Raw genomic sequence first — 23,776 nt, 5'->3', positions numbered from 1 at the left:
AAATTCTTTGAAAGAATTGCAAGTACACAGATGTTTGTTTTATTCCAGAAATTCCATAATTCTGAAGTTTTTGATTTTTGTTTTCTCTACTCTCACTAATTCTCTCACATACAATGTATGTTTCTTACTTGCTAATTATGAGTCTAAATTTCAATGCTGGTAGATTTTTTGAGGTTGTTTGTGTAGGGATTTCATCCTGTATTTTTTGGAGGGTGCTACATAAAAACAAATTATTGTTGTTTATGATGATTTTTTAAGGAATCTAATGGTAAATATATGTAAAAGGCATTACAAGTAAATAAGAGAATAAAACTGTGGAACAATATGTTTAATAAAGAAACACAGAAACCTTAATTAAAGCAGCTTTAAAAAATTTAATAAAGTGTATCATCACATACCACAAATAAACATGGGTAAATAATCACTCAGTTGCCAACGGCAAGATTTGGGGTGGGTGTTAAATCCAAACTAAACATATTAACGTACTAATGTGCCAAACTTTATCCCATATTACTCCAAAAATAATAAATGTCTCAGGAAGATTCCGCTGTGGGTTAATGCAAAAAACAGAAAGAAAAACTGCAATTAAGTCAGTCATATTGTCTGGTAAGTTGTCTTCAACCTAAATCACTGTATCAACATATACCACAAGCTAATCTCACTTTTGTATGTTTATGTTAATCTAACACCACATTAAAGAAAACATGTTTATCTTTAAACATATCACTGTCCGGAAAACACCTTTAACTTCCATCTAGCCTTGGTATTTCTAATTTACCAATGCATGAAACTGCAATGGCTGTAACCAATAATGCTGAGCCAAGCTTGTGCAAGAACATGGCTCCTTTTAATTAACTGATTACAAAGTTTCTTTATAGCACTTATAGGAATTATAGGACTGAATTCAGGCCTTTTACAGTGAACTGCAGGCTAGAATGAAATGTTGAATCCACTGGATCACTTTGTTGTGTGAACAAATCTATAATGCTATACAGTTACCAGGCAGAAATCTAGAAAGAATAAGGGTATGGTCTAATTAATTTATTACTGATTTATTACCAATGAGAAAACTAGTCTTCTAGTAGCTATAGCTCTACTATAACAGTGGCATATCAAATACTTGGACACAAAAATACATGTGAAAACTGAAAGAACCCTGAAGCATATGTAACCACTTACATTTATGCTAATGAATTGAAAAAAAAAAAATCCTTTAATTTGAGGTTGTTAAAACACAAAAAAGTTTAACAAAACCATTAGGGTGTTATGAATACCATTAATGAACAACCCACATAAAAACTACATAACAGTTTTATCATACTTATCAAAATACCTTTACCAGTAATTATTTTAGAAAGAGTAACTGAAACAAAACAGAAACTTCTTATAAGTTTCAACTTCATAACATTTACATTAATAATAACCGTGCATCACTTGGAAGCAAAAACAATCCAAATTTTTTGTTAAATTATAAACAAACATCCCACCAAATTTGACATATTAATCCAGCATCTAATCCAAATTAAACAATAGTGTTATGTCCTTTCAAACCCAGAGTGTGGTGGTTGGAGATGAACATCCCATTAACCAAGAGTTCCAAAGAACACATTCAACTCTCAAACAAAATCCTTCAAATCCAGTAAGCACTTTCTTTGTGCAGCCGGGGTCCACATTGAGTACTGTAGACTGGGGGAATGTTTCACTTAATGCCATCTGCTGCTTCATTTGCTAGGCTATCTGTTCTGTTGGCCTTAACTGGATGTCACCAATCTATATAAAACAAAACAAAGTCAGTTTAATGGTTTTGCAGCCTGAGATTCTCAAATACAAACATTTCCTAGAAATGTATGTTTGGAAAGCACCTGAATAACATAAAAAGCAGACTATAGCATTTTACCTAATAGGTACATTTTTACAGATTAAAGATCTTTTACTCCCCTTTATTTACTGCACATGCTCTTAAGATTTATCATAAATATATCTTTACAACACTGAGAATTAACTTAATTAACATTTGTAATTCCAAAACTACAATTCATAAAGCTTTAAAGTTACATACATGTATTTCAATTGAGTGCAATCAATAGGCTTTTTGCCACTGTAGGAATTTAGTTTGCCAAAACCAATGCATTCCTGTACAATGTAGGTCCCTGGGCTCTTACTTGCAAAGATCCCACTGCACAACAGAACTGTAATGTTTATGCAAAATATGTGACATGCAAAGAAGAATGATATGGTGCAATGTGAATTAAATTTGTGGCATCATGTGTGTGTGTTTTGAGGGGGTTATAGCTCTGATACATGCATGGGAGATGGCCATGAGGAGTGATGCAGTGTAAAGTGTGAGACTCCATTCTCACAAATAACACTCTAAAATCCAAACTACTAACAGATTTTAAAGTTGCCACCAGTGCTTGCGGTCAATCAGTTAGCACAATTCACCATCCATGCTCCACCCATTATAGTTCCTGGTTTAACAAAATGTACAAACCCTGGAATAGAAGGAAAAAAATTTAACCGTAAATAGAAATGGCCTGAGTTTCTGTGATGGGAATCCTACAAAAGTTTCTGAGTTTCTAAAATGTCCCATATTCCTGAAACAAATTCCTGCAGTGGAAAAGCATCTAATGATACAAATCATCACAGTGGAACCTCGGTTCATGAACGTCTCGGAACACATACAAATCAGTTTACGACCAAAAAGTTCACGACCAAACACTCGGTAAACGAACATGCCAGTTTCCCTTTTGGTTCGTGCGCGGCGATGATTTCCGTACGTGTTCAGTCTCTCCCTGTGCATTCCTTGTGCAGCGAGCGAAAGAGAGAACGACACACACGTTCGAGAGAGACACACACATGCGCATGCGACAGAGACACATGCGCGCATGAGAGAGACACATACACATGTGATCGCACACGAGAGAGAGCGAGTGTGAGAGAGAGGGCTGGATGCATAAGGCAGAGAAGGCAGTTAAAGAATGCACCAGGCTTGTTTTTAAAGAGACAGATTCGAGCATTGTTTTAACCTCGTATTTAATGAAGACTTTTTTCTATTGGATTTTAACCTCCACTTCACTTCTGTTTACAGCGATTGGTTCGTAACGTGCATTGTTGCAATGTTACTTTTCTTGGTGGTTTATTAAATTACGGATTTTTCAAATGTTCATTTTTCCCCTGTGCTTAAAACTCATTAATAAAAGTGTTTTTAGCGAGCGGTTCATAGCGCTATCGCGTGAACTCTTGCAATGTTAGTTTTCTCTGTTGTTCAAGGTTTTCTCAGTGTTATTCATAGTTTTTACATTTAGTTTACTATTACACTGTTCATTCTATGGTATTATTAACTATATTTGTGCTTAGAAATCTTAAAAAAAAACTACATACAGTTTGTAAGGTCTGGAATGGGTTAATTGTATTTCCATACAATCCTATGGGTTAGGGGAAATTACTTCGGTTCACGACCAAATCGGGTTACGACCAGTTTTGGAACGAATTATGGTCGTGAACCGAGGTTCCACTGTATATGAAAGAATATCCTCTTCAAATAAAACCTGTAACAGGAGAAGGCACACCAGGGGTTTCTCTGTATACCAAATAATATATAATACCAGATGCTCACAATATAAAAACTATTCATTTTATTTAAGATTAAATCACAAAAAAATACAGATAACTACAAGGATAACATAAAATATTAACAGAAAACAGGTGAACATGGTAAAGCTTGGTTGCTCTATCACGGAAACTAATTTTTTCCCACAACTCTTTGGTGTGATGGCCTGGTTCCAAATGTTGCAAAACAAGAATAATAAAAAAGGCAGGTCCTCATTATTTCCTACGCTTATTTTTATATGCTATATAATAGATTATCCACACCCATATTTACTGTGTTTCTGAACTGTCCAAGGCAAAACAGTCAGTGTAATACACTACTTTTCCATTAATACATAAAATCGGGTACTGGGTACATAAGTACTGTGGAGAACTGCCGGCTTCATACTCCGGTCCTCCCCCCCAGGCCGCCAGGAGGAGCTCTCCCGACAGCAGGATCGTGCCCCAACTTCCAGCAGGGCATCATGGACCTTGGAGTGTTTATACACAGCCCAGCTGGATACCTTGGGGGCTGCTGGGAGTCACTGTAGGGGGGCTCGTGGGCTCATCTGTGCCCTATAACCCGGGAGTATGTCACGGTCACATGACAGGAAGAAACGACGTGCTCCCGGGTTGAAGAAAAGGACTGTTTACCCTGACCCGGAAGGAATAAGGAACTGTGGACTGATTGGGCAGGAACACCTCCGGGTCAGGGTGTATAAAAGGACTCTGGGAAAACCCAGACGGTGAGCTGAGCTGGGAAGTAGGAGGGCGAAGTGTCTGGGCGATACTTTACACTATTGTGTCCTTCATTATGCTAGCAATGCACTTTCCATTTCATAAGTATTACTTATGTAGGAGCCACACACTGAGTGATAAACGGCAAAATGTTAAACTGACCTAGAAAGTCTACAGTAAACCGCAGACTATATTAACCCTGCTAGCAGCAGAGTTACCTGGATAACATCTTGTGCCTCTTGGAAAACTCTCCCACAACATCCCTCTGGCAATGGTTGCAGCTGTGTTTCAAATTTGCATCGTTTTGATGTTTTTCCACGTCTTTCTGTTGGTCAGGATGTGTGCTTTTTAAATGTTTAAATAGACTGCTTGTTTTGCCAAAATCCTGCTCCTTCTTCTCACATATATTGCATCAGGCTGTACTTTTTTTACATTTGTAAAAAGTAACACCATACACAACGCTAGAATTTCAGTTAGCCATTCATGTATACAGTCTGCACTTGTGCAAGGGGCACAGGTTTAAGGCATTCTTGTGTCACAGCACATTTGCTCATTTCAGGAATTGTTAGAAAGTGTGTTAGTACATTCTACATCTATGTAAGAACCTTGCTAGCGTATCTTCTTAAAAAAAAAAAGTATTTGATATTTTTTAATGGTACTCGATACCAAATGATTAAAGTTTTCAAACTGAAGTACTGGTTACTGTTATATCGCTCTGCCCATCCCTAGTCACTAATGTCAACCATGTACACATGCTCTTTTTTCTTCACTAAGGATTTTTGTGTTTATATATTTCAAAGCACTGTGGTGAACTGCTGCTGGGAAATGCAAGCCCATGTTCTCTGGCTTGGACACTTGGGTGAAGAGAGGGGCAGAGCTGTCAACTGATCACCACCTGGTGGAGAGTAGGCTTCGATGGTGGGGGAGGAATGCCGGTCAGGCCTGGTAGGCCCAAACGTGTTGTGAGGGTCTGCTGGGAACGTCTGGCAGAGTCCCGTCAGAAGTAGCTTCAACTCACACTTCCGGCAGAACTTCAACCATGTCGCAAGAGAGGTGGGGGACATCGAGTCCGAATGGGCCATGTTCCATTCCTCTATTGTTGAGGAGCTGTGGCTGTAAGGTGGTTGGTGCCTGTCGTGGTGGCAATCCCCGAATTCGTTGGTGGACACTGGTGGTGAGGGATGCCGTCAAGCTGAAAAAGGAGTCCTACCGGACCCTTTTGTCCTGAGGCAGCTAATAGGTACCGGCAGGCCAAGCGGAATGCGGCTTCAGTGGTTGCTGAGGCAAAAACTCGGGCGTGGGAGTAGTTTGGGGAGGCCATGGAGAACGACTTTCGGACAGCTTCAAGGCGATTCTGGTCCACCATCCGGCGTCTCAGGAGGGGGAAGCAGTGCAGTGTCAACACTGTATATGGTGGAGATGGTGTGGTGCTGACTTCGACTCGGGACGTTGTGGGTCAGTGGGGGGAGAACTTCGAAGACCTCCTCAATCCCACTAACATGCCTTCCAAAGAGGAAGCAGAGCCTGGGGACTCAGAGGTGGGCTCCCCCATCTCTGGGACTGAGGTCACCGAGGTGGTCAAAAAACTCCTTGGTGGCAGGGCCCTGGGGGTGGATGAGATACGCCCAGAGTTCCTCAAGGCTCTGGATAATATAGGACTGTTTCGATTGACACGTCTCTGCAACATCGCATAGACATCTGGGACAGTGCCTCTGGACTGGCAAACAGGGGTGGTTGTCCCCCTCTTTAAGAAGGGGGACCGGAGGGTGTGTTCCAACTACAGAGGGATCACACTCCTCAGCCTCCCTGGAAAAGTCTATTCGGGGGTTCTGGGGAGTAGGGTCCGTCGGATAATCGAACCTTGGATTCAGGAGGAACAGTGTGGTTTTCGTCTTGGTCGTGGAACAGTGGACCAGCTCTACACCCTTCGCAGGGTCCTGGAGGGTGCATGGGAGTTTGCCCAACCAGTCTACATGTGTTTTGTGGACTTGGAAAAGGCTTTCGACCGTGTCCCTCGGGGAATCCTGTGGGGGGTGCTCCGTGAGTATGGGGTACCGGACCCCCTGATAAGGGCTGTTCGGTCCCTGTACAACCAGTGTCAGAGCTTGGTCCACATTGCCGGCAGTAAGTTGAACCCGTTTCCAGTTATAGTTGGAATTCGCCAGGGCTGCCCTTTGTCACCGATTCCGTTCATAACTTTTATGGACAGAATTTCTAGGCGCAGCCAGGGTGTTGAGGGGGTCTGGTTTGGCGGACTCAGGATTGGGTCACTGCTTTTTGCAGATGATGTTGTCCTGTTTGCTTCATCAGGCCGTGATCTTCAGCTCTCTCTGAATCGGTTAGCAGCTGAGTGTGAAGCGGCTGGGATGGGAATCGGCACCTCCAAATCTGAGACCATGGTCATCAGCGGGAAAAGGGTGGAGTGCCCTCTCAGGGTTGGGAGCGAGATCCTGCCCCAAGTGGAGGAGTTCAAGTATCTCGTGGTCTTGTTCATGAGTGAGGGAAGAATGGAGCGTGAGATCGATAGGCAGACCTGTGCGGCATCCGCAGTGATGTGGGCTCTGCATCGGTCTGTCATGGTGAAAAAGGAGCTGATCCGTAAGGCAAAGCTCTCAATTTACCAGTCGATCTATGTTCCTACCCTCACCTATGATCATGAGCTATGGGTAGTGACTGAAGCAACGAGATTGCGAATACAAAGATAGGGTGAGAAGCTCAGTCATCTGGGAGGGGCTCAGAGTAGAGCTGTTGCTCCTCCGCATTGAGAGGAGTCAGATGAGGTGGCTTGGGGATCTGATCAGGATGCCTCCTGGACGCCTCCCTGGTGAGGTGTTCTGGGCACATCCAATCGGGATGAGGCCCCGGGGAAGACCCACGAAACACTGGAGGGACTGTGTATTCCGGCTGGCCTGGGAACGCCTCAGTATTCCCCCAGGAGAGCTAGAAGAAGTGGCCAGGGAGAGGGAAGTCTGGGCATCTCTGCTCAAGCTGCTGCCCCTGCGACCCGACCTCGGATAAGCGGAAAAGGATGGATGGATCGATGGATATTCTTTGGCTCAGAGACAAGTGCAATGCGGTGTGAGCAAAATGGAGATCCCTGTCCTTCAGCTGCACAGAGCCAGGCTCCGACCACTGTGTCAGCCCCCACCTTCTTTTGTAGCACTGGCCCACATAACCTCAGATAATAGGGGATCTACTGTACCTACATATTGCATTCAATACAGCCAAGCACAACAGCAATGATGCCATATAGAAATGCTCAACATATCAGTAGTACTAGGGTGTTGTACCATGTTAGCAAAGAAGAAGGGGCCCGAGTTGCCTCAAAAGCTTGCATATTGTAATCTTTATCTTTAGTTAGCCCATAAAAGGTGTCAACATATCAGTTAATTCTTCATTAAGATTTACAGAAAATTTAACAAAAAGCTTTAGAAAATGACAGAAAATTGTGCTGCATCTTGATGTAACATCAGGAGAAGCACATAGATGAGGCAGGAGGGGATCCCATTTTTACAAGTCTGAACTTTCTGGTATAAAAGTTTCTTTGCTGGTTTGTACTCTATATTATCAGTATTCCATAGTTAGCTATCAAATATCTGTCAAACTGACAATACAACTACAAACAAACATATTCATTTTTAGATGCGTTTGCAAATGAGTAAGGCACCTACTACAAAAGCCCATGTCTTTTTGTCTCTTTGTCTGCCCATACAAAATAATAACACTAGAAAGGTTCAGCTGCCCTAACTGATATAAACATATGACGGGTTTTAAAAATGGATCATAAAAAATCATAAAACAGTTGTGTACTCTATATTATATACTGTACTTTCATTTTATCATTAGCCTACATACTACTCAAGTATTCATTAATTCTTGCATCTTGCAGGTTTCCCACTGATACTGTCCTCAAAGATGTTTAGGTAAATTGTGTCAGAAGAGAGCTTTTCTGTAGTCTTTATGCAGCAAGGATTTTAAGTGAGTGAAATGGCAGGACAAGGAAAATTATGCTCATTATTGGAGGAACTGTCCTATCTATTTATACATAAGCAATAATAAATTCATTGTGAGGTATAAATAAAAAATGTATAGGTAATTAGTAAAAAATTAAAAATATTGTATTAATAACACACTATAATTTAATTTCAGTAACCCATGGAACGAGATGTTCCAATAATAACCTTTCTGAAGTTGGGTTTGGGTGGGTGGATTAGTCTTAACTGTGTTTTAATACCTATTACAATGCAGTTTCCAGATACTGTATCTGGAGCAGACTTTTCATTGTTAATACATATTGAGTTTTTTGTATTTAGGGCTAGATTGATTTGTTTCCTTTTTATTATTTCTCTTTGTTCTTGAAGGTCTAATTTTAATTCTAAAATAAAAAAAAGTATACAAAAAAACCTTACCTAAGGCATTTTTTCCTTTAATTATGTTATCATGAGAAGTTATCTATATATATATATATATATATATATATATATATATATATATATATATATATATATATATATATATATATATATATATATATATATAGGTTAAATGAAAGTAAGAAACTTTTATGTTGAACAAGAGCACTTGCATTCAGCACTTCTTTTACTAGAGACGCTGAAAGATAAACTTTATTAAGCAAGCAGCAACCCTTCAGTGCCAAGAACAGAAAGGGGAAGTGTTTAGTAATTTTATTTCTAATTATTTTTATTATATGTAGTACAAGTCACCATTTCACATTTGCAAGGGTTAAAGGGAAATTACTCACAAATATTACATGAGCCCCTCTAACATAAAGACAAACATACCATACGATTAGACAAATGGACCCGTTTTAAAGAAGTCAAGTAAACTCAATAAAACCGCTCCAGTTTACTGTACTAGAAATAACATTCACACTCTAATATACTGTATAAAGCTCAAAATCTATGTGTGTTGTGTATATAATCCACAATGTTGGATTAATGTTGCCAAAATTTGCACACTATGTCTCAACCAAAAATTTTGACCCTGCAAGTCCATTTTTTTCCTGTTTAATACATTTTGAAAAACAGTATCACCTGGTGGCAAGTGAATATATAGGGACAGACTTAAGTCAAACTAGCAAGTAAATGGACCACAGCTTAGTATTACTTACTGTACCTGTGAAATATCGGGTGCTGTTTCCACTTCTTAATATATAGTGCAGCAACCTTAATCCTAAATATCTACTATGATATCAAATCTCAATATCTACAGTAATATAACCTTAATCCTAAACGGTTGACTCGTTTATTCCGTAATGGCCACCACCAACACTCATAGAGTTTCCACTATAAAGCGTATCTAGAAATTTCACCATTTGTTTCAGAGTCGCCACAGTCTTCTACTTCTTAGGAACACTTTCAGAAGCACTGGGAACACTCCAATTTCAACCTATTATTAAAAGTGCAAAATTAACGGCACAGTTAACAGCAAAGTTGAAACATTATTGTGAGATTCCATGGTCACAAAGACAGCTAACACATGAGTGCGGGTGGTTGCTGAGAAAAAGATGCGTGGCTACACGCAGCGTAAAGGGGCTTTGTCTCTGACGTTGACATCTGAGGTTCGATCCCTGAGAGGGGAGCAGTAAAGTGTGTACACCTGATGAGCCCAATTGAGGGCGAATCACGTGTCGCGTACTTTTTGCATTATTTGACAGTAAACTATGCAATATATATATGGTAACGGACAGCCAGGACGTCTTCGTATGGTAAAGCCTTTGCAGATTTTTACACAGGTGCATTTGCATTTCTTTGTACACATTTATGTACATACACATGTACAGTATGTATAAGAATTTTGATCTTGTGAACAACAGCCAATAAGACATCTATGCATCTACTATATACAGTATATGCCCTGTACATTTTTGTACATATTGTTTTATACAACGCACAATGCAAATTCTTCCCAAATTTGTTTATAGCTGCATAAAGTGTATTTCATAATTGACATTACTCGTCAACAGCTTTGAATTTGGATTAAGTTTTAATAGATTATGAATGAATATTAGGCCATGTTCACATTTTCCTGTGGTAGTTCAGTATCTGCATAATGCAGGGAATCCAATAAAGTCAATTATATTTTATGGCCCTTAAAAAAGACAAGCAATGTAATGAGGTTACATACACCAACACTGGAAGATTGATTTATGTGACTACATGTGGTCAAATATATATGCTGTGACAAATAAGGGCTTTCTCGCACCCTTGTACCCTCAGACACCACGTCAGACACCAGATAAAAAGTCCAATTATTATTTATTATAATAATAATGTGCACAAAGCACGCTCCTCTCCACAATTCTCTAATAATCAAATAAACAATAATCAATCACAATCCTCCAAACTCCCAGACGCTTAGCCACCCTGCCTCCCAACTCAGCTCGTCCATCTGTGATCTCCCACAGTCCTTTATACTCCTTGACCCGGAAGTGTTTCACCCTCTCTGTCCATGTGACCTGGAACACTTCCGGGTCAGATAAAAATCCTTTTTTTTCCACCCAGGAAGCACATAGTTCTCTTTGTCCATGTGACTATGACGTACTTCCTGGGCGTAAGGCAAATAGTCTCTGGGCCACCCTGCAGCGACTTCTGCCGGCCCCCATGGTATCCAGCAGGGCTGCGAATAAAGACTCCAATGTCCATAATGCCCTGCTGGTCTTCGGGGCACCTCCATACTGCAGGGAGGGCTCCACCTGGTGGCGTGGGGGTATTGGCCAGGATGAACAGCCGGCCATACATCACAATGCACATTCTCTGACAGTATATGTGCCCATTATTGTGTCTTTTTCTTTGGCATCTTCAGGATTGCCACTGCCCTAATTGCCACCAAAATTGACAAAGCAGGTTTTGTAATTGCACAACACTTACTCCACAGTATGCTTCACACAGCTCAACCACAGCACAACTAATTAGTATATACAAACACATTAATGCACCTTAGGACAAAATAAAAGAAATGCTTAACACTATATTAACATTAATAATTTAATAAAAAGTGTGGTCATCTTTTGTTTGCATAGACACTTCAGTCTATGCCATCTTACAAATCCTGAATTAAGCATACCTGGACACTGTATCATGGTAAAAAGGAAAATCCTCCATTTCTTTAAGGGAAGAAGAGGTAGAAATCAACTTCAGAACTTGCATTCTGAAACTTTCCATAAAAGTTCAGTGATGTTTATATCTGTTGATTAGAGAGACCATGGAATGCATTCAAGTCCATTCTGGTGTAACCACTCTTGAATTAGTTTAACAATTATATAAGGGACCTTATTATGCTGGAATACTGGAATATCATAAGAGAACAATGATTTCATAATACACTGCATCTGAGTACTATAAAATGTCCTTTATATTACCATTAAGAACAATCAGCAGACCAAATGACTCCACAAGAGAACTGCCCATATACTTACAGCACCTCTAAAACATGCTGAATACCATGTCTCTGATTTGATTGTCTTGATCACCCTCGAAACCAGTCTTCAGCTGCTTACCTGAGCCATGTAGCAAACTGTTGAATAGTCTCACCTTCCTTTTGTGTCAGTTGGTAGAAAGCTTGCCTTGCAAAAGCTGTGTTCACATGGGACACAAAATAATATTTAACTCAGCTAGTTTGCTGTTTTTTGAAAGTAGAAAATAAATCCTGCACATCCGGACCAGAGGTCCTGCCTCCACTCTGCACAGCACTCACTGTACCAGTGTACAGACCAGTCATGATCTCCGTTTTTCCCAGTTTATTCTGGGGTTCATCAGGGGTGTGTTCTTGCTTCTACTCTGTTCAATGCTTGTATGGACTGGGTGTTGGGCAAGGTTGTGGGGTCCAGCGGCTGTGGGGCATCTGTTGGTGAAGAAAGATTCAATCCTTCTAGCTAGGACTTTAAAAAGTATCTTTACATTGTTATTCCGGAAGTCATAATCATCAAGTCTTTTGGGAGGAAGGTTTTGCATGACCTGTAGGGCCTCCCCGGGTCAGGCTTCCCTGACCCAGTGTATCAATGTTGCGGTGCACTTGGAGCAGAACAGGAAACTCTCTGGGTCAACCGAGGGAGCCATCTTCACCAGCACATCCCTTTGGAGTGCAAAGATCAAAGAACCCACAGGAGCCTCATTTTGTTCAGCTGATAATGGGACATAATATGCCTCTTGGGGTTCCATTGGTGCAAAACCCCACTTCTGTTACCATGTAATTGGTGAGTTGTTGTCTTGTACCCCAGAAACATGGCCGGGTCTCAGTCCTTTAGCAAAACTAGCTTTATTCATCTTGAAACAGGAACAGCATGGTTATTTATTGCAGCGGGATCTACCACTCTGATATACACAAACACAGCAAATGGGCAGGATTGGGACCAGGTCAGTGGCCAAGTTATACTGTTCCCTGCATTTATAATGTTCCTCGCATCACCCATCGACAACAGGCGGTTATAGCATAATCTCAATCGGCTCGTAGTTGTTTCCATGGCGCTATACTGTGGCGCTGTGAACCTGCGATTGCTTCAGTAATGGACAATAAGCCCTCCACAGACGCGGCAATTGTGCTTTGGTGTGTTGTCCCGTTATTGGGAGGGGGGTGTCCCAAAAGGTTCAGTAATCACAAAATATATATAGTGTGTTTTCCTGTAAAAGCTTTTCACTGGTCAGAACTGAGACTTTTTTATTTTGTATTACCTTTTCTATTTATGTGGAATTGACCAAAGAATTTAGTTGTGCATTTGTTTGTGTTCTCCTGTAACACCTGAGGCTTTTCACTGGTCAAAATTAAGATTTTATTTTATTATATTCAGTAATCCCTCCTCGACCGCGGGGGTTGCGTTCCAGAACCCCCCACGATAGATGAAAATCCGTGAAGTAGAAACCATATGTTTGTATGGTTATTTTTATATATTTTAAGCCCTTATAAATTCTCCCACACTGTTAACATTATTAGAGCCCTCTAGACATGAAATAACACCCTTTAGTCAAAAGTTTAAACTGTGCTCCATGACAAGACAGAGATGACAGTTCTTTCTCACAATTAAAAAAATGCAAACATATCTTCCTCTTCAAAGAATGCGTGTCAGGAGCAGAGAATGTCAGAGAGAGAGAGCGCGCACGAAAGAAAAGCAAACAATCAAAGCCTCTGTGCAAACAGCCCCTCTGCTCACACCCCTTCCGTCAGACGCAGAGAATATCAGAGAGGGTGAGAGAGAGAGAAAAAAAAACAATCAAGCACCGCATGGGAAGCATATCTTATATCATTGAGGAGTTTTAGTTAATATGTAATACATGCTGTGATTGGGTAGCTTCTAAGCCATCTGCCAACAGTGTCGCTTGTATGAAATCAACTGGGCAAACAAACTGAGGAAGCATGTACCATAAATTAAAAGACTCATTGTCCGCAGAAATCCGCAAAGCAGCGAAAAATCGGTGATATATATTTAGATATGCTTACATTTAAAATCCGCAATAGAGTGAAGCCGCGAAAGTCGAAGCGTGATATAGCGAGGGATTACTGTATACCTATTTTAATTATTGTATATACTCATGTATAAATCTTAAAACCCAAAAAATCATTCGTAAAATCAGACCGCGACTTATTAGCCCATTCAAAAATTTATTTATTTATTTGACATGTTCTTGCCTCCTCCAATCTCGAAATCAGTTTCTCAGATGCATCGAATTTTGCTGCTGCAGCAGCACAGTTACCAATTTCTTTCACTACTTCAACAACGTTTAATTTAAAACCAGCTTCATATTTTCTTCTGATCGAACGCTCCATCACAGATAAAGGTTGCTCTTACGATAAAGGTATATGAGGGTGTGAGATACAGAAAACACAAATCAGTGCCAAAATTGCTTAGGAACAGTTCGGGTATTACCGTGTGGTCACATAGGCACAACAGAGAGAGAGAGAGAGAGAGAGAGAGAGAGAGAGAGAGGTTAGGAGCATGCACTGATACAGCGCATTGCCACACCCACACAGAAAAAAAAGGCAGTGTACTCCATGGTTCCTCTCTCAGGTTGGCGTTAGCATATCATAATCTCTTGGACCAATAGTGTGAGTTTTCCGCATTCGACTTATATGACATTATAAAATACCAGAAATTATATGATACAATCAAGTCCCGACTTATCCGTGGGAGAACTTATCTGCAAATATATACGGTATGTGAATTACTGTGGTATAATGTTCTACAGTACAGAAAATAAATATTTAAACCAAAATTAACATTATGATACTTTCACGTCTCACTTAGGCATCAAAAAGAAATATTTAAGCTTGACAGAAATAGTGATTTGATTTATATAGTGATATACTGTATATCAATATCAACTGATATGATATTGCCCAGTCCTAATTGTATAAGTAAGAAAGAATGTCTTATCAATTGACCCTTGTCATTCTAATGGTGTAGTTTCTGGTTTGTTACTTTTACTTCTGCTACTTGAATAAATTCTAAAGTCATCACTATGCCATGGTGCTTTTTTACCTTTAAATTCAGTCAGTCAGTCATTACCCAACCCACTGTAGCCTAACACAGGGTCACAGGGGTCTGCTGGAGCCAATCCCAGCCAACACAGGACTTGCACACACACCTACCCACACAACAAGGACAATTGTAGGATCGCCAATGCACCTAACCTGCATGTCTTTGGAATGTGGAAGGAAACCAACACAGACAGGGGAGAGCATGCACACTCCATGCAGGGAGGACCCAGGAAGTGAACCCAGGTCTCTTTACTACAAGGCGGCACTACCATGGCGCCACCGTGCCGCCCCCTTTAAATTCAGCTATTACCTAATAGTTTAGGAAAGGCCATGTAATGTCAGTTAGTCATTTCTGTATTTTAGGTTGCAAACAGTATGGAGTATTGCAATGCTAGGGTCACAGCATTTTCAGCCACTATGTTCAGCCAGCATTTAATTCACTATTGTGCCACAAGTATCAATACCGGAACTATGAAGTACAGCAATATTACTGCTTTACTTGAGTCTCTGCAGTCTTCTAGTTAAGTTTATAGACAATTTCAAAACTGCTTTCAACTACCACACATTTGCGTTACCGGCAAATATTCCTATTAAACTATCACTCAAGAAATGGATACCTCTGAAAGAGCTACAATGTAGATGCTTACCTGCACATGTGGAGGGGCGCTAAGGACATAGGTAACAGCAATGGCTATATCTTCAGCCTTTAAACACTTGAAGAAAACAAAAAAAGAACATTTCTGTCAGAGGTGGAAATACTGTTTTTCAAAGGAGAATACATTAAGAATTTATTAATGAAACTAATAATGCTATATGTTTGCCACAGTTACCCAACAAAAATATGCCAGAGCAATGCTTCTTTGTTGTTTAATTGTCAAGCATATGTTTCTATCCTCCTCCATGCTTAGTTTTTAAGCCATGTTAAAAAAAGGTTGAATTCTTTTGTCATCACAGTCTGTCTCCAATATATGGTATTTCTCATGTATCTTTACTTCTGAGCAATGAAAACATTTACTTTCAGTGCATATTATTTTTAGATTTTGACTTTACTTAACCGTCTAGGTTTGATATTTTTCTATACATTTTCAAAGAAAGGAAATGTACATATACAAACATGTACCATTTCACGAGACAGCCATCAGAATTGGCCCTGATTGTTACATTTCATACCTTCAGGCTTTCATAAGTAGCAGCTGCTTTTTCTGGATCATTTTTGTGCAGGCGAAAAGCAAATTCTGTTTCCACCAGACTAGGAGATATAGCCTGCAAAAATAAACAGATTAAAGATTAATCCATCAAGACTTACTTAATACACTTTACAAGTCACTTGGAAAGAAATGTGTATATTTTAATCATTATCTGAGCAACTGGTACTTTATTTTACTTCTTTGCACACCAATGAAATACACTTTCAAAAATATGTCATTTCTTTATGCAACTACTCTTACAAATTAGGAATGGGTGTGGGTAACAATTTACTTTTATAAAAAAAAAGTAATCAAGATTTTAAAAAAAAGATATATATTTAAAAAAGCACAGAGGCCAACAGGCAAACATAATGCATACATATATATAAATTTTTTAACAGAGCCCATAAACATCACCTTCCATTCAACAGATACCATAAATTTAAATTACAATCCCTGCCTGGAATGGTGTACACGCCGTGCATCTAACTGAAATAGTGAGTGTATTTGTCTGCAGCACAATACTATGATTACATTTGGCTTTTGATTTAGAAAAGTAACCATTGCAGGACTGCCAACAGTTCTTGGTTGAATACAGTATAAGTAAAGCTGAATGCACATGTTGCTTTTGATTTGACACTAAATGCAACCATATCTGCAGCTCCATTCAGCTTCAAGTTATATTTATGTATTTAAATATGCAAGATCTCTGACAATCCCTTATCATTTGTAACATCTAAAACATTACATTACTATGCTATAACACGCTAACCACAGGAGAGAAATACTGCATTTTCTCTTAACTTCCAAACCTTTATTTTGCTATAGCACTGTCTGGAAAATAGTTAAACTGTAAAAGGAAAAGTAATATTGAACTAACGGAGTGCGACTTCTCTGTCTCACACTATATGTTACTTAATTTTTTTGTACTTAATGAATAAATATTTAAATTATGCAAGGATAAATATTAAATTTGTAAGATAAATGTAAAGCTGGAATACTTTCCCTTGAAGCTGTAAAATGCTGCATACAAAACAGTCTATTAGAAGTGTGAAGTCATTCTTACTAAAGCTACACACAAGGCATGTTCTAAAGCAATAGGAGGTTAGTAGCCTCCACACTACAGGTACATTCATCATAAAAGGGTCTGGTATTTTATTATTAGTTTGTGGTACCACATACACAAAATTCTACTCTTATTTATTTTTATTTATTTATTTATTTATTTATTTATAAATAGGAAACATTGATGCTATATTAAAAAGTTATTTTTCTGAAGCATGATTCAACAAGTGGGTGGCGCGGTGGTGCAGTGGTAGCGCTGCTGCCTCACAGTTAGGAGACCCGGGTACTCCTTGCGTGGAGTTTGCATGTTCTCCCCGTGTCTGTGTGGGTTTCCTCCGGGCACTCCAGTTTCCTCCCATGGTCCAAAGACATGCAGGTTAGGTGGATTGGTGATTCTAAATTGGCCCTAGTGTGTGCTTGGTGTGTGGGTGTGTTTGTGTGTGTCCTGCAGTGGGTTGGCACCCTGCCTGGGATTGGTTCTTGCCTTGTGTCCTGTGTTGGCTGGGATTGGCTCCAGCAGACCCCTGTGACCCTGTGTTCGGATTCAGCGGGTTGGAAAATGGATGGATGGATGGATGATTCAACAAGAAACAATTGTATAATAAACAATTAATCAATGACTTAAATTACATCAGGGCGGCATGGTGGCGCAGTGGGTAGTGCTGCTGCCTCGCAGTTAGGAGACCTGGGTTTGCTCACCCAGTGTGGAGTTTACATGTTCTCCCTGTGTCTGTGTGGTTTTTCTCCGGTTTCCACCCACAGTCCAAAGACATGCAGATTAGGTGCATCGGTGATCCTAAGTTGTCCCTAGTGTGTGGGTGTGTGTGCGCACTGCCCGGGGTTTGTTTCCTGCCTTGTGCCCTGTGTTGGCTGGGATTGGACCCCTGTGACCTGTAGTTAGGATATAGTGGGTTGCATAATAGATGGAAATTACATCAACTCTGAAAAATTATTAGCAATGAATTATGTGATTAATTAGTTGTCTAGTTTGATCATCAACATTTGAAAGTGGGAAAACACACTTGAATAAATGTTGAAGGCTAGAGTGTAGGAACATTTTATTTTGTTTTCTAATAATTTACTGCAAAATGTACAGAGCTGAATTCATGCAGCACTGGAAAACAACTGATATGTGAAAACCTAAGAAGAAAACAAGTCAGAACAATGCCAGGGGAAAAAAAAGTGTTCAGCATGGTAAATTAGTACTGCTAGTGGTAAAATCAAAGCCAACAGATTAAGCAGAGTCCAGCACAGATCTGATTTTCAAGAAGAGCACCAGCTGTGTAACAGTAATAAAACTGGAATTAAATCATGGCTAACAAGCAAATGTTAACTCCACAACCTGAAATACCCACAACCATACACCCCACATAAACTTTATAATACTGTATTCACAGAACATATCAGGAAATGAGCATGTACAACCATTTCCAATTTGTATTGTATTGATAATAATGATATAAATTACCAAGAAACATATTTAAAGGTGCACAGCAGCAGCAAAGTATCCTAAACACTTAGTAAGTAGCTAATATTCTTCATCTACCTTCCTTTAGGCAAGGGAGTGTTGAAAGAATTTACCAACCTTCTTCTTTAGGATACAATACAATTTATCTCTGTATAGCCGAAAAATCACACAAGAAGTGCTACAATGGGCTTTACCAGGCATTGTGTCTTGACAGCCCCCCAGCCTTGACTCTCTAAGAAGACAAGGAAAAACTCCCAAAAAAACCCTTCTAGGGAAAAAATGGAAGAAACCTTGGGAAAGGCAGTTCAAAAAGAGACCCCTTTCCAGGTAGGTTGGGCGTGCAGTGGGTGTCAAAAAGAATGTGGTCAATACAATACACAGATAAGAACAAATCCTCTATACAGTATAAATATAAAAATTTTACAAGTAGGGACCAGAATTTAACAGTAGATGATATCACATAATATGATTTGAATTTTTATAGTCCTGGAGACCTCAGCCAACAAGATGCCTCCCCTATTTGGTTATTCCACAGCTGAAACATTGCTTGGCCAGCCAATCTACCCCACGATTCCTGTGATTACTTTACCTTAGGCAGGCAAAACAACTTGGCAGGTGGGCGCCGTGGCATCGAGTGCCACATTTGAGTACAGAGGAGAGAAACAGAATAGGTGAGGGTTAGTAACAAATTATAACTATCATGTTACTTATGTTTTAGTGCTATTGACTAACAACAGAGATGCAGTCTGTACAGTTAATCAGCAGCAACAGTCAGGACATGCTAAACTGAAGTAGTGAGTCTTCAGCTGGGATTTAAAAGCTGAGACCGAAGGGGCATCTCTTACAGTAGCAGGCAGACCATTTCACAGTGTAGGGGCCCTGTAACTATAAGCTCGACCTCCCACTGTTATTTTATTAATCCTTGGAACCATAAGCAGACTGGCATCTTGAGATCTTAATGTATGCTCTGGTTTGTAAGTCATGATAAGTTCAGACAAGTAAGCCAGACCTTGGCCATTTAATGCTTTATATGTTAACAGGAGGATTTTGAAATCTGCCCTAAACTTAACCGGGAGCCAGTGTAAGGATTTGAGAACTGGTGTTATATGTTCATACTTTCTTGTTCTTGTAATAATTCTTGCAGCAGCATTTTGGATTAACTGGAGTCTGTATAAAAAACATTTTGAACATCCAGTGAACACCGCATTGCAGCAGTCAATCCTACTAGAAATAAATGCATGAATTAATTTCTCAGAATCCTGTTTATTTAGAAAGCGCCTTCGTTTCCCAACATTTTTAAGATGGAAGAAACATGATTTAGATAACTTTGTAATATGTGCTTTAAATGACATGCTAGAGTCAAAGATAACTCCTAGATTGCGGGCTGATTCAGTAAAATTAATGGTGATTCCAACTGAGTTAAATGATGACAATATATTGTTGTGATCAGCGTCATTCCCTCCAACAATTAACATCTCTGTTTGATCTGTGTTTAAAGACAAGTAGTTCTCATCCATCCACTTCTTTAATTCACTAACACAACCAATGAAAGATACAATTGGAGAAACTTCATTTGATGTAAATGGAAGGTATAACTGGGTGTCATCTGCATACAAGTGAAAATTAACATTATGTTTCCTAATGATAGATCCCAGTGGAAGCATGTAAATTGAGAATAGAAGGTCCTAGCACTGAGCCCTGCAGGACACCATATCTCACTTCTGTGTTAATGATGGAGTACTGTCAGCACATTTCTGTACATATTGGAATTGACTTGATAAATAAGAACTAAACCAAGCGAGCACAGTGCCTGTAAGCCCAACATCATTTTCTAGGTGTGACTGAACTGATTGGAGACTACTTTTTCTAGTATTTTAGAGAGAAAGGGTAAATTTGAAACAGGTCAATAATTATTTAGTATGTGTGGGTTTAGGTCTGACTTTTTAAGTAAAGGTTTAATGACTGACACTTTTAGTGCATCAGGTACTGAGCCATGTAATAATGAACTACTGATAATGTTTAGAATAGGCCCTTCAAGAACATCCATTGCATTTTTTACTAGTTTTGTTGGTACTGGATCTAGGGAGCAAGTAGTAGGTTTCATTTTAGAAATTAAAGTTAAGACTTCCTGCTCAGTTACAGGATTAAAATTACTAAAGTGCTGAATGCAATGTGAGACATGGTCTGCTAAGCTAGTATTTGGTTTGTACTGTGATGCTGAGATCTGGGATCTTATATTTTTAATTTTCTCATTGAAGAAGTTCATAAAGTCTGTACTGCTAATATCTGTTGGTATTTTGCACTCTAGATCTGAATTCCCATTTGTTAATTTAGAAATTGTTCTAAACAGTACCTGAGGATTTTTATTATTGCTATCTATTATTGTAGAATAGTATTCTGAGCGAGGTTTCAAAGAGAACTTGCTTATATTTTTAACACTCTCTGGCCATGCAATTTAAAAGCCATGTAGCTTTGTTGTTCTCCATCTGCGCTCCAGTTTTCGACACTCTAATTTAAGAGCTTGAGTGTTTTCATTAAACCAGGGAGAGTTTCTATGTGCTTTGATCAATTTTGTTTTAAGAGGAGCCACTGCGTCCAGGGCATCTCTCAAGGTCAGATTATAATGTGATGTTAGCTGATCTAAATTGTTTTCCACTTTTACATTTGATGTTAACTGATCTAAATGGTTTTACACAATTACACTCGACATACTCAAAGTATCTAGAAATTTTGAAGCAGAATTACAATCTAGATGTCGCACTGTCTGTCTGTTTAATCTGTGAGTGTGTTGGCAAGGGCAGGACTAAATCAAATGCAATTAAGTAGTGATCGGAAATAACTTCATTTAATGGAGTAATATTTAATTTTGAATTTCAACTTTGTAAGTTATAATTAAATCTAATGTGTGGTTATGATTATGAGTTTGACCTTTGACAATCTGACAAAATCCTACTGAATTTAACAAATAAGTAAAACATTTGTTAAAAGTGTCAGTTTCCACATCAATGTGTACATTAAAATCCCCCGTCAGTACTATGTGATCATAATTTATAGCCAAATCACATAAAAGGTTGCTAAATTCAGTCATGAACAATGAATATGGCCATGGTGGTCTGCAGACTAGCACAATAATTGTGTTGGAATCTGTTTGAATATTTAAAATGAATGCCTCAAAGGATGTAAAGTCGCCTAAATTTTTATATGTGATTTGATTTTTGTTACAATGAATTATTCCAAGGCCTCCCCCTCGACCAGAATCTCTAGACTCATGAAGGAATGAGTATCCATCTGGTGACGCCTCACCTAGGGGAACAGTGTCACATATACTAAGCCAGGTTTCAGTGAGAAGACATTTTGTACTTAATATAATAACATTTACCAAAACAGCTTTACTGCCAAGGGAGCGATTGTTCAAAAGGGCAGCATTTAAAACTCATGCTTCTTTCTAAACTGGTGATATATTTTTTTGTTTTAATTTGAAGTAAATTTTTATTACAGATCCCCCTGGTGGAGGGTCTGGTTTTATCCCTTTGTCTAATTATACACCTTATTTTTTGGTTATCAAGTAATTTAAGGTTTGCATCAAGACTAAATTTACTGGATGCCCCACAACAGGGATTATGGGTAACAGCTTCAGGATAGCAAAAGGTGGGATAAACAACAGCCTATGATTTAAGATCACATGACTGCGGCCTGGATGGTGCTCTAATCAGTCAGCCAGGCAGTTTTGCTGCCATATTTTGGGATAATACATAAGATCCCCTCCAGTTTTTAATAATTATTCTGAAGTCATTTCATTAAGGGTATACATCCAGTTGGGGCTTTGTTTGCCCAAGGAATTCAATGGTAGCATTTATTGTGTCCTAGAAGGTCTCTGTAAAGACTTGAAATTTTATTTACTGATATATTGTGTTGCCATTGTTTTGTGTTATTGGTGCGGTGTTCTGCGGTGGGCTGGCGCCCTGCCTTAGGCCCTGTGTTTGCTGTGTTAGCAGACCCCCGTGACCCTGTAGTTAGGATATAGCGGTGGAGTGGTGTTTGTGTACACTTATCATAATGGGTGTTGGCGCAGTAATCTTACATAGAACAACCTGGGGAAGTGCTGCATGTGGTATCAATGGAGTAACCATATAAAGTGTGGTGAATGCACCCCATAATTATCCAAAATTTGGAAAAAACCTTATGTATGTTTAGGTAGCCAATCCGTGGAATGAGTTATTTTGTTTCTCAGCATTTCTTTTAGGCTTTAAAACTTCAACATCTCCTTAAAAAAATCCCCCTCTTTCTAAGACAGTACATTTGCTGTCTTTTGTATACTATATACAGTACATGTATAAATCTATTTTTTAGATTCAGTGAACAAGGTCAAAGGCAAGCACAGCATAATGGCTGTAAAAAATATTTTGGTTAATTTCACCAATCAATACTAGTCACACAGTGTCAGCAGAAAGATTTGAACCCACAACCTCCAGGTTTGCAGTCTAAAGTCTTAACCACTACAACACACTGCCATTATCTAATGCAATTAGATGTGTTAGTACACTACATCAAATGCACACTTTTCAACAGTACTTAACAATGTCATAAAGTTAAAAGTGTACCCCATATATGCTTGTGGTGATTGAACAGCTTAAAAGACATAAGATTTCAAGTGATGTAAAAATGGCATTGAATTATATCCTAATGTCTGCATCTTACTGAAATTCAAATTTCTTAAACATAATACTTTTTAAAGAAATACATGATGGAAAATTGAAATCTTTGTTTAAGTTTCAAGATAAAATTGTTACTGTTTTGGACTACGACCTTCATTTTATGTATGTGTTATCTAGAGCAGGCATGTCAAACTCACACCATTGGTGGGCCGCTTTGACTGCCATACGTGCGTCAGCGGGCCGCACTGTAACAAATACTATTATACAAAGTTACTGTAGCTTTCTTTCTAATAAAGAAAACTTTAAAAAATGTAACACTTAAAGTTTAAAGAAAAGCAATTTTTTTCCATATAATCTCCATACAACAGCGTACAATTAGAGTCTTAGCCTCTTAGCTAGGTCCTTATATTATTATATTATATTCATTATATTATATTTATTGCTTATATAGGAGCCTTACAGTGTGAGATCTATTTCTTTTGTCCCGACACTTGGCATATCTTGTTAGTAACCAGTTTGTCAATATCAGGCTTGAAATCTCGTGCAGCTGCAACTTTTATGAGGGATGAAAGGTGCTCCACAGT

The 23,776-nt window shown here is 39.0% G+C and overlaps 1 protein-coding gene across 1 annotated transcript in view; it reads right to left on the bottom strand.

Moving 5' to 3' along the window:
* Nucleotides 1-354: 354 nt before the first annotated feature.
* The window catches only part of dhrs11a (dehydrogenase/reductase 11a), a 178,031-nt gene continuing 154,609 nt past the window's right edge, over nucleotides 355-23,776 (bottom strand). The window contains exons 5-7 of the mRNA XM_039756838.1: nucleotides 15,988-16,080; nucleotides 15,465-15,530; nucleotides 355-1,770 (exon numbers count right to left, since the gene is read on the bottom strand). Of these exons, the coding sequence (XP_039612772.1) occupies nucleotides 1,729-1,770; nucleotides 15,465-15,530; nucleotides 15,988-16,080 (201 nt within the window). The 3' untranslated portion in view covers nucleotides 355-1,728. The remainder of the gene's footprint in view (nucleotides 1,771-15,464; nucleotides 15,531-15,987; nucleotides 16,081-23,776) is intronic.

The sequence above is a fragment of the Polypterus senegalus genome, chromosome 6, assembly GCF_016835505.1.
Source record: "Polypterus senegalus isolate Bchr_013 chromosome 6, ASM1683550v1, whole genome shotgun sequence".
In the NCBI taxonomy this organism is placed as follows: domain Eukaryota; kingdom Metazoa; phylum Chordata; class Cladistia; order Polypteriformes; family Polypteridae; genus Polypterus; species Polypterus senegalus.
Note: the sequence above shows the minus strand (reverse complement) of the source record. Positions and strands in the feature narration are given on the sequence as shown.